The sequence below is a fragment of the Rhinopithecus bieti genome, unplaced genomic scaffold (assembly GCF_001698545.2).
Source record: "Rhinopithecus bieti isolate Rb0 unplaced genomic scaffold, ASM169854v2 scaffold_9581, whole genome shotgun sequence".
NCBI classification, from domain to species: Eukaryota; Metazoa; Chordata; class Mammalia; order Primates; family Cercopithecidae; genus Rhinopithecus; species Rhinopithecus bieti.
The window spans coordinates 4,782,578-4,794,911 of NW_016806413.1; the positions used below are offsets into that span (position 1 = coordinate 4,782,578).

The 12,334-nt window shown below is 40.4% G+C and overlaps 1 protein-coding gene across 2 annotated transcripts in view; it reads left to right on the forward strand.

The window, feature by feature from the left end:
- LOC108532351 (serine/threonine-protein kinase ULK4-like) overlaps positions 1–12,334 on the forward strand; it is a 113,972-nt gene that overhangs the window by 30,632 nt on the left and 71,006 nt on the right. For both annotated transcript variants that reach the window (XM_017876391.1, XM_017876392.1), the window contains exon 9: positions 6,117–6,195. In XM_017876391.1, the coding sequence (XP_017731880.1) occupies positions 6,117–6,195 (79 nt within the window). The remainder of the gene's footprint in view (positions 1–6,116; positions 6,196–12,334) is intronic.

Sequence of the window (12,334 nt, forward strand, 5' to 3'; positions counted from 1 at the left end):
AGGGGCATTTACCTCTGCCAAGGTTTCTGCTGCTTTTTCAACTGAGGTACCAGGTTCATCTCACTATGCTATGTTTTGCTATGCCCTGTCCCCAAAGGAGGAGCTATGCCCTGTCCCCAAAGGAGGAGCCTACAGAGGCAGGCCGGCCTCCATGAGCTGCGGTGGGCTCCCCCAATTCGAGCTTCCAGGTGGCTTTGTTTACCTACTTAAGCCTCAGCAATGGTGGGTGCCCCTCCCCCAGCCTCGCTGCCGCCTTGCAGTTAAACCTCAGACTGCTGTGCTAGCAATGAGGGAGGCTCCATGGGCGTGGAACCCTCAGGGCCAGGTGTAGGATGTAATCTCCTGGTGTACCGTTTGCTAAGAGCCTTGGTAAAGCGCAGTATTAGGGTGGGAGTTACCCGATTTTCCAGGTGTTGTGTGTCTCAGTTTCCCTTCGCTAGGAAAAGGGATTGCCTTCCCCCTTGCACTTCCCAGGTGAGGCGATGCCTTGCCCTGCTTCAGCTCTTGCTGGTCGGGCTGCAGCAGCTGACCAGCACCAATTGTCCGGCACTCCCCAGTGAGATGAACCTGGTACTTCAGTGGAAAATGCAGAAATCACCCGTCTTCTGTGTCACTCACACTGGGAGCTGGAGGCTGGAGCTGTTCCTATGCATCCATCTTGGGTGCTCCCTTGGTCCTGCTTTTTAGTGCTGTTTATTTCTCAAATGCCTGGTGATCTCTGGTTCTTAGTTTATATTATGAATAAATGATTAAATTGATTGGTATAGAAGTTGGCAATATGAGTTTCCTTTATGCTTGCCTAAGTCTCCTTCTCCAGTAGCCTCTCCTTTAAATAAAGGGTTGGTATGTGGGTAGGTGAGGCCTGTTAACTGGTTGACTCTAATTTGGAATTCTAGCTGACTGAAGATCAGGTAGGCAGGCTGGAGGCCTCTGCAATTGTCAGGGTAGGTTTTTATTTGGAGTGGAGTTGACTTTCCTCATTTAACCCCTTCCCTGTTTCAGTATCTAGAAGACCACTATCTGTGCTTCCCACATCTATGTCTCACCCCAAGGTGGATTGCTCACTGTGGGAACATTTTTCCACATTTACCCAGGAGGCCAGGTCTGCAGGGTTTATTCTGTGTACCAGAGAAGGGTGATGGAAAAGAGGCAGAACCTGATTGACTCAACTGTTTCTTGTATAAGGACACAATTGTTCCTTGTGCAGTTGTAAACTGATGATTGTCCTGTGGCTGATTCTTGCTTTCTGTCTTAGTTTGTTCCAAGTCCCTGAGGCTTCCTGGGGAACGACTGTCTACCTGCAGTTCTTAGACAGGGGATTCCTTTGTTGGTTCTCCGTCAGTCTTAATTCTATCTATGCATGTCATCTGAGATTTTCTCAAACTTTCTAGTCCAATTTTAGCCCTCCTTTTTGTTTCCAGTTATCATTTAATAAAAATAACTTGTATTTTAGAGACTGTAGAGGGATCAGAAAAGTGAGTGTCAAGTGTTTAGTCTGCTAAAGACAGAGAATCATTAAAGACACAGAATATCTCATAAGTTTAGATCTGTGTTACTTACATGATTATGATTTACGGATACTTTATCTTTCCCTTTTATTTTTTCTTTTCCTTATTTATTTATTTTATTATTATTTTCAGAGACTCACTCTAAAAAAATAGGATCTCACTGTGTCCCTGAGGCTGAAATGTAACTACCAGTGCATGTCACCATGCCTGGCTAAATTAAAAACTTTTTTTTTTTTTTGCTAGAGACAGGGTCTCACTTTGTTGGCCGGGCTGGTCTTGAACTCCTGGCCTTAGTGACCCTTCCATCTCATCCTCCTAAAGTGCTGAGGATTACAGATGTGAGCCACTTTACCCGGCCAAAGTTTTCATTTTTTAATATGATGTATAAGGTATATAGAAGTGCTTTTTTTTTCTTTTGAGACAGAGTCTCACTGTGTCACTCAGGCTGGAGTGCAGTGGCACGATCTCGGCTCACTGCAACCTCCACCTCCCAGGTTCAAGCAATTCTCCTGCCTCAGCCTCCCAAGTAGCTGGGATTGCAGGCACCCACCACCACGTCCAGCTAATTTTTGTATTTTTTAGGAGAGATGGGGTTTCACCACGTTGGCTAGGCTGGCCTCGAACTTCTGACCTCAAGTGATCTGCCCACCTCGGCCTCCCAAAGTGCTGGGATTACAGGCATGAGCCACCATGCCCAGCAGAAGTACTTCTAACTTCCCAAGTGTTTAGGCTTTTTGTTTTATATTTGTTATTTTTACTTTTCTCCTTTTACTACATCAAAATGAGTCCTTTATAATTTCTGCCTTAGGGAATTCTAATAATTTATCTTTGTGGTCTAATATAAAATCATTTTTAATGTATGCCATGAATGTAGTCAACTATTAATAATAATGTAGTAATAGTGGCTTGCTCATTCAGCACAAATTGTCATGACACAATGGTAATTTCTGTGTTATGACATGTGGATTATCTCCTGATTCTTAGAACAGCATGAGGTACATATTATTTCCTACTTGTTGTGCCTACCAGGCATATGAAAGATGAGTAATTATCTCAGGGTGCTGTCTGCCTCACCCCCAATGGTGGGGCCAGGGCCAGGTCAAGACTTTGAATTCCAGAGTCTTAGACAACATCCTATACAGCCTCCCACTGAGTAAGAGTGGTCTCTGTAGGGTATAGACTTTGATAGATACATCTGTTAGGTTGACTTTGTAGTTTTATTTAGGATGCTTGAATGTGTGAATGTATTGATGAATGTATTCATTGTTGCCTTCTCTCTCTGCTTGGAAGAGAAAAAAATTGAAGTATACCACTACTATGGGTTTACTTTTCATGCTTTGTTATTTGGTGTATAAAGATTCACACCATGCTGGGCGCCGTGGCTCATGCCTGTATCTCAGCATTTTGGGAAGCTGAGGTGGGTGGATCATGAGATCAGGAGTTCAAGACCAGCCTGGCCAACATGGTGAAACCCCATCTCTACTAAAAATATGAAAATTAGCTGGGCATGGTGGTGCACAACTGTAATCCCAGCTACTGGGGAGGCTGAGGCAGGAGAATGACTTGAACCCAGGAAGCAGAGGGTACAGTGAGCCGAGATCGTGTCACTCAGTACACTCCAGCCTGGGTAACAGCAAGACTCCCTCTCAAAAAAAAAAAAAATCACATTTTATTTCTTCTGTAGGTCATACGCTTTTTAGTTCTTTATTTTATTTTATTTTGTATTTTATTTTATTTTTATTTTGAGACGGAGTTTTACTGTTGTAGCCCAGGCTGGAGTGCAATGATGCGATCTTGGCTCACCTCAACCTCCACCTCCCAGGTTCAAGCAATTCTCCTGCCTCAGCCTCCCGAGTGGCTGGGATTATAGGCGTGCATCACCATGCCTGGCTAATTTTGTATTTTTAGTAGAGATGGGGTTTCTCCATGTTGGTCAGACTGGTCTCGAACTCCTGACCTCAAGTGATCTGCCCGCCTCAGCCTCCCAAAGTGCTGGGATTACAGGCCTGAGCCACCGTGCCTGGCGATGGTTTTCAGTTTAAAAGGAATCTTTTTCTCATGAGTTTAGCCTTGAATTCTACTGAGATTTACATTGGAAATCCTGTTTGCCTTGTACAGCCATACTTTTATGCACTTTTTTCCTACTAATGTGTTTAGTTATTTTGCTTTTCATGTTGATACATTTATTCAGCAGACTGTCTCGGTGTTACAGTGGCGATGGGGATACAGCCCTGCCTTCATGAATCTCCTGGGCTGGTTGGGGAGACAGATAATAAACAAGTAAATGAATGAATAAGTAACTACAGAAGTTCAGTTTTGCTCTAATGTGGTAGCCATTAACTTCATGCGGGTTATTTAAATTAAAAATTGATAGTAGCTTACTCATTCAGCACATATTGTCAGACACAATGGTACTTTCTGCACATGGATTATCTCCTTTGATTCTTAGAACAACATGAGGTACGTATTGTTATTGGTCCTACTTATCAGGTAACCAGGACCAGGCACGTGAAAGATGAGTAATGACCCCAGGGTACTGTCTCCCTCACCCTCAACTGTGGAGGTAATTTTTACATTAAAAATTAAGGCCAAATTCAATAGCTTACGCCTGTAATACCAGCACTTTGGGAGGCTGAGGTGGGCAGATCACTTGAGCTCAGGAGTTCAAGACCAGCCTGGACAACATGGCGAAACCCTGTTTCTACTAAAAATACAAAAATTAGCAGGGGTGGCGTTGCACACCTATAGTCCCTGCTACTTGGGAGGCTGAGTTGGGAGGATTGCTTGAGCCTGGGAGGCATTGCAGTGAGCGGAGGTCGTGCCATTGCACTCTAGCTTGGGTGACAGAGTGAGAACCTGTCTCAAAAAAAAAAAAAAAAAAAAAAAAAAAATTAAATGTTTTGTTCATTACTTGCATGTGTCATATTTTATGTGCTTGATAGTCATATGTCTAGTGGATACTGTATTGAGCAGTGCAGATGTGGGACACTTCTGTCAGGGCACGAAGGTTTGTTAGACAGTGCTGCCTTAGATGCTGTCATGGAGATGGGTTGGTTCTGAGGTACAGTGTCAAGTCACTGGGGGCACCTGGAGTGGTGAACTGAGAAAACCTGAATTTTGAGAAGGAACCTGTACTGTGAGGGTGTTGTATATAGGGTATGTGATACTTGTGTTTAGGATTTTGGTAAAAAGTGACTATTCATAAGTGATTTAAAGTTTCTATTTTAAAAGTATAGGATTTTTAGGTAGTGTGTTTTCTCTTGTTCTAATAGGAATTGTTTTGGTCATATTAGGGAAAATAATTGGCATGTTGATACATTTTATTTTAGTTGAATAAATCTGGTAGCCAATATTTACTTTTATAAATTGAAAAATGATTAAGTGTTTCGTAAGTATTTTGAGCTTGTCTTTGAAAAGAGATAGACAGATGCAGTAGCTCAAGCCTGTAATCCTAGAACTTTGGGAGGCTGAGATGGGAGGATTGTTTTTCAGGAGTTCAAGGCCAGCCTGGGCATCATAGCAAGACCCCATCTCTACAAAAAGTAAAAAAATTTAGCTGGGTGTGGTGGTGCACGCCTACAGTCCCAGCTCCTTAGGGGGTTGAGGTGGGAAGATGGCTTTTCCAGTTGTCCTACAGATATTTTTCAAAATGACTACTTTTAAAGTATAAACTTTTTATTCAGAGGTGGGATGCTAATTCTACAATTGCCCAGGATGTCTTTAATTTGTATATGTTAAGATATTTTAATGGTCAATTTAAGAAGTGTTGAAATTTATAAGAATCATTTCTGTATGTTAGAGTTGTGATAACGCAGACATTTTCCCTGTAGTACCTCTCTGAGTCTGATTTGTTTTCCTCCCTGGGTACTACATAGGTTTATTTTAAGACAGTAAAAAATAAAAGCTGACTAAGGTACATACTGATTATCCCAGACAACACGCCGACATCACTAAATAAGAGTGCAGTTCTCATAAACTCATTTGTTTCAATTAGAAAAAAACTAATCAAAACTAATTTTTCTGCATTAAATATCTTTTCAAATCACACCGAATGTGATTTATTAATAGTAATTTATCAACTTCAGTTTTCTGCTGGATACTAAAAGAACACCTCATTAAAACTTGTGTTTATGCAAATAGTACAATATTTTAAAACTTTTGATTGTAAAATTTCTGTTACACTGAATATATACAGATATGTTACTGTTCAGATATTATTTACTACTTGCATAGAAACTCACTGATCTACTAACAAGTAGAAAAGAGACCTTTAGCCAAATGCCTCTGTACTCAGCAATAAAAGGATTACTGTTTTGCTCTTTTCTCTGGTTAAAGATTTTAAAAAATTTTATTTTTCCTTTTGCTATTAAACCACAACTTGTTTAAATTTTGTCGCTATTGCAGTATTGCAGCGGACATTACAGTTCGTGTCTCCCTATGTATATGTTTCTCTGGGCTGTGTACACATGCGAGTCTGGGCGTGACCTGTCACATTCAATTTTTAATTTACAGTCTTATATCTGATGCTCATCATTGCATAATGTAACTAGCTGGGATTAGTTTCCTTGGTCCCCGACTCTTCAGAGCCTGTTTTCTCTCCATTTACAGACGGGCCAAGGTTGCTCGGGTGATTGGTTTACTGGCTTTGCACACAACTGAGCTCCAGGAAAATACACCTGTTGTTGAGGTAATGTCTTTTATTACTTAAATGTGATGAATGACAAGAAATACTGTTCTTGATTCTGTAATTTAGAACATGCAGCTTTCACTGACCTTCACTTGATTTTTCTCTGTGGGATTGTGGCAATCGTTCTAAAACTGTCACCTCAACAGACCTTTAGGCTTAAACGTAGCAGCACATTTACAACGTAGTCCATCATTAAAATGGCACAGCAGAGTTAACAAGACTTGTGAACTCTGCTCATCATTCTTTCATTTGTTTTTGAATAAGGCTTTTTTCATTTCTAGTTTTCTTGTAGTCTGTCCAATAGACTAATGTATTTCCTAGTTAAAGCATAGCTTACAATTCAAAATTCAAATTCTTCTGGCTTTTCACCTTGAATTTAGTGTTTTCGTATGAAAGATTACTTTCTACCTATTCTGTTAATGTATGTTACACTTAATTGGTAATGGGTTTTTATCCCTTGATCTGGGAAGAGGCTCAAGAGTCAGCATAGGTGAAAAGAACCAAGGCTTTTAGGGGCAACAGCAAGAGTTCCTGAAGGAAGTAAAGGGGTAGGGAGAGGGGATTTTGTAGAGTTGAAGCTGGTTGTGTGGTATTTGGGGCTTTGAGAGGAATTGGAAAAATTTCTGTGTCTGTCTTGTCCACTATAGTAGCCAACTGGTATTTGGAGCCTTAAGAGGAACTGAAAAATTTCCCCTCTGTGCAGTAGCCAATTGCTGGGATAGTTTCCCAGCTGGCCTTATAGTGTCTGGGTGGAGATTAATTTAATTTCACTGTATTTCCCTTGCTTACAATTCCATCTCTATTTCCTGCAAACTGTTGGATCTCTGAGCTACTAGTAAAATGCTACTAAGTCTAAATTTTTTCCTTTTTTTTGTGGTGGGTAGGGGGACTAAAATAAATGAATTGTGACCTATATAATTACCAATGGTACCCAGCTTGGTTCTCAGAGATATGTCGAGTAGATTTTTATCTAAAAGATTGAGCATATAGGGGAGTATCACCAGGAAGATGAGAAGGCTTAGGATCTCAAAAAAATGGGAGTTCCTTCTGATGGCTCAGAGCAAAAGGTCTCCAGTGAGATGTAGTAGCTGTAGGAGGAGGGAGAGAATTTAAAGTCCAAGACAGAGTCCCAATATTTTAGAGGATATCCCTACATCATCAGAGCAGGCGTTTGTTGCTCAGGAGCTGTGAAGAAAGAGCTTCTGAATACGTGAAATATGACTGTTGAATTAAATTATTCACTAGTTGCGGTAATAAGTAGGATGGACACTTTAGGAAGCTGAGTTAGTGAATTTGAAGATCAGTTGGATGAATTCTCTTAGGATTCATAAAGAAAGAGGATAAAGATTATGAACTAAAAAGGCATGGATGATAGTTTCAGATTTGTTGAACTATCCAGTGTAGTAGCCACCAGCCACTATGGCTATTGAGTGGCTAGTCTGAATTGAGATGACCAACTTATAGAAAAGAATAGTATGGCTACCCTGTAATTTCCAAACCCCATTGTTCTACTTTATCTTTTTCACACTATATATCACCACCTGGCATTTTATGTATCTATTTCTCTTTCCACTACAAGCTCCACTGGAAAAGGGATTTTGAACTGTCTTGTTCAACACTCCACCCCAGTGCCTAGACAGTGCCTTGTGTATATATAGATACTGACAAATATTTCAAAATAAATGAATAAAACTCTATCAGTATTCTTGGAAATCCCTGTAGCAGTGCCTGGAAGATGGTGTGTTTTGCTGCTGCAGGAATTCTCAAGGGACTGGGCAGAGGGCATGTGAAGTAACCCGGGACCTGCTGGTCACCCTGGGTGATGTGATGCCCTCATTCTACTGGTACTTGCTGTTGCTGCTGCTGCACTCCCACTTGGAGAGTTTGGCCCAGCAGTTCCCGAACCATATTTGTTACCTGTTCTCACTAGGGTTGAGTTCTGTGGCCAGTTTGTATTCTCAAAGTATTTCTGCTACTCCAGTTGTTATACTTTGTTGACATTGTATTCCTGGTGCTGCCTCAACTGAGAGGAAATGGTGGGTGTTAATTCCCGAGGTTCTTGTATCTTTTATTCCAGTACTGTTCTCTTCATGGGTGTTTGCTGATGCTTTATTAGTTTGAAATGCAAGAACTTAGAGAAAATCATACTTATTTCATTAAAAAAAAATGGCGTGTACTGAACTATCTGGTGAACTGTTTTGAATTACACACACTGTACTGTGAACTACATTTGGTTGGATAATAGAGAGTTTGTATAATAACTTGAAATTGAATGAGGTGCTCCTTTGTGATGCCATCTTAATTTTGTTATTTCTCAACACTTTTTAGTTCTTTATTTCATTACTTTTAATGGCAAAAACTGTAATTACTTTTGCACCAACCTAATTCCTGCTGTGAGCAATTGGCTGTGATAATTTAAGTAGCCACTAGAGGTCACTCAAGCACTAGGAAAAAAGTTGTGCAAGTTTGAAGAATTTATGTTTCAGTTTCCAGAAGCAGAATCTGTGGAAACTGAGCAGGTACATGGTACCATGTTTCATTTTTTTTTTTTTTTTTTTTTTTAAGTTTCTGCTACAGGATGTGTGGCTCCATTCCACTGGTGATTTTTTACCATTTGAGATGAGTAAGGTGTATGAAAACCATTATAGTCTCTCCAGAAAAATACAGTCAACACTTAGCACATGATTTTAGGGGATCTGGGAACCCTGTGGAGTGAATCTTTGGTTCATAACTTTTGAGACCAGGTTTCTGTAAAACTCACAATTGGGTACTTGTAGATAATTTTTCAGTAATCAGTAACAAAATTTCAAGTGTGAGATGAATCCTGAATTCTCTATTAGGTTTACTCTCAGTGAACAAGAAAAATTGTGGTTGCAGATCCTATTAGCATTTTATTTTATTTTATGTATTTATTTATTTGTTTATTTTTTGAGACAGAGTCTCGCGTTGTTGCTCAGGCTGTAGTGTAATTGTGTGATCTCGGCTCACTGCAACCTCTGCCTCCCAGGTTCAAGAGATTCTCAGCCTCTGCCTCACGAGTAGCTGGGACCACAGGTTCATGCCACCACGCTCTGCAAATTTTTTTTTTTTTTTGAGATGGAGTCTTGCTCTGTGGCCCAGGCTGGAGTGCAGTGGTGCAATCTCGGCTCACTGCAAGCTCCGCCTCCCGAGTTCACGCCATTCTCCTGCCTCAGCCTCCAGAGTAGCTGGGACTACAGGCACCAGCCACCACACCTGGCTAATTTTTTTGTATTTTTAGTAGAGACGGGGTTTCACCGTGTCAGCCAGGATGGTCTTGATCTCCTGACCTTGTGATCCACCCGCCTCAGCCTCCCAAAGTGCTGGGATTACAGGCGTGAGCCACCGCGCCCGGCCCACTCTGCTAATTTTTGTATTTTTAGTAGAAGCATGGTTTCATCATGTTGGCCAGGCTGGTCTTAAACTCCTGGCCTCAAGTGATCCACTTGCCTTGGCTTCCCAAAGTGCTGGGATTACAGGCGTGAGCCACTGCACCTGGCCCATATAAGCATTTTAAAGGCGTAGAACCTCATTTTGTTGCTCACCTTTGTACCCCACAGTGCTGAGCCAGCAAAGTAATATGTATTTTAGGCCCTCATTCAATGCTGAAGAGTTTAATGAATGATTAAAAGAATGTCAGAAGAGTGTGATGGTATAATTTGTTACAAAGAGACAGAGAAAATGGAGCAAAAATCTATTTTACTATCCCTGTAATATAATTTAAATCTCTTTCATCTTATTCTCTCATCAACAGCTACAGAAAATAACTGGTCATGATCTCCTTTATGCATTTAGAAGCGTTTATTGACATCTGTATCTTTTCACAGAAAATATAACCATCTGAAGCTTATTTTCCTCGATAACACATTTACCACTCTGTAATCATTGTGGTTTCTATGTGTAATAATTTTAAAAAATATCTCTGATATTAAGCCAACATATTTAGTCTGAAGCATGCAGTGGCTATATTTTAGGAAATTTAATATAGACCCATCAAATTCTAGAACTGAAAGGAATTTTTTTTTGTGACCAAGTGTCACTCTGTTGCCCAGGCTGGAGTTCAGTGACGCCATCTTGGCTCACTGTAACCTCTGTCACCGAGGTTCAAGCGATTCTCCTGCCTCAGCCTCCCGAGTAGCTGGGATTACAGGCGTGCACCACCACGCCCAGCTAATTTATTTTGTATTTTTAGTAGAGACGGGATTTCACCATGTTGGCCAGGCTGGTCTCGAACTCTTGATCTAAAGTAATCCACCTGCCTCAGCCTCCCAAAGTGCTGGGATTATGGGCGTGAGCCACCACTCCTGGTCAAAAGGAATATTAATAGACGTTTTAGGTTAATCCATTCATTAAATTTCTTTATTATCAGCTGGGCATGGTGACTCACGGCTGTAATCCCAGTACTTTGGGAGGCTGAGGTGGGAGGATAACTTGAGCCTAGGAGTTTGAGACCAGCCTGGCCAACATAATGACATCTTGTCTCTAGAAAAAATAAGAACAGTTTGGCGTGGTGGTGTGCATCTGTGATCCCAGCTACTCGAGGCTGAGACATGACCCTGGGAGGTTGAGGCTGCAACGGGCTATTATCATGCTATTGCACTCCAGCCTGGGCAACGGAGCAAGACCCTGTCTCAAATAAAATTTTTTTATTATGGAAAATTTCAACATATATAGAAGTAGAGAGACTAGAATAATGAGGTAGCATCTTTCCCTTCCAGCAATCAACACTGGCTAATCTTGTTTCATTTTGTCTCCTGCTTTCATTCCCCCTTTCCTTTTTCTCTCTTTCTCTCTCTCTTGCTGTAGTGTTTTAAATAAGATAGTATCATTTTACTAGTAAATATATTTTTCTAGCAAAAAAAGATTAGAAAAATATATAACCGTGATTTCATTATCACACCCAGTACATTCAACATTAGTCTCTGAATATCATCTAATACCCAGTTAGTGTTCAGATTTTCTTGGTGGTTTCATACATGTCATTTTGTAATTTTTCTTTGAGCCAGGGTTGCGTTTAGATAATGTGACACTTAAGTCTCTTCATTCCTGGTCTCTTATTTTTTAGTGTCATTTATTTGTTGCAGACAAATTGTCCCTTGTCTTGGCCCAAATTGGAATACCAGAAGCTTTATTGCACCCCTTTGGTATTATTTAACATAGTCCTTTATCACCTGCCTTTCCTTTCTTGCACATGGCTGCTTAGATGTGGACCCTTGATTCAGTACTTTTTTTGGGGGGATGGCTTGGGGAAATAGGAATTTGTCATAGTTGGTGCTGTATTTTTCCTATTGCTTCATAGAAAGTGAGACAACTAAACATTAATGCCTCTATTAGAGGGTTACAGTTGATCACGAGAGTCAGATGTTGCCGGCCTTATTATAAACATTCCCATCACTCTTTGTTTTCTTCATGCCCTCATCTGTGAGTCAGGAACTCATCACTCTTTTATTTCATAGTTTTAACATCAATCGATTATTGTCTACATGTAGTCATCCTTTAGAGTTGCAAAATGATAATTTTCTTATTCTGTAATTTCCTTTCTGTTTGTAGTTGGAAGTCTTCTTATAGAAGATCTTTCCCTGATCAACTATTTGGTTATCCTAAAATTGGGTTTGTTTTGTAAGGCAGGATAAATGCTTGATTGTTCCTCTTCATAGGTCAGTTTTCAGAATAAAGAGTTGGTACCTTAGAAATCTCCTTAAGTGTGCAGTGAGATTGATTTTATATTCTTAAGAACTTACAGATGTATGTATGTATATATATATATCATCTAGTCCTTTGCAGTTGTTAGTCTTTTCAGTGCTTACATTGTTTCATCTCCATCCAGTGGGAGCTCTTTCAAGTTTGCTCCTTTCTCCCTTTGACACGAACCTACTCCTGTCTCTGATAGCTTGCTGGCTTCTCGGCAGTGAGCTTTCACAGGCTTGTTTCGGGAATTGTCATCCCCTAGTTTTGAAACCACTTCTATAAGGAATCTTGTTTACTTCTTGTTAGAAGATGTAGTTAGAGAATGTAGTCTGGGTTCCCTAGGATTTTTTTTTTTCCTCTCATAGAGCTTTTCAGAGGTCAGATCTAGGTACTATTGTTTCTTAAAAGAGAAAATTCTCAGTTTATTCATAGG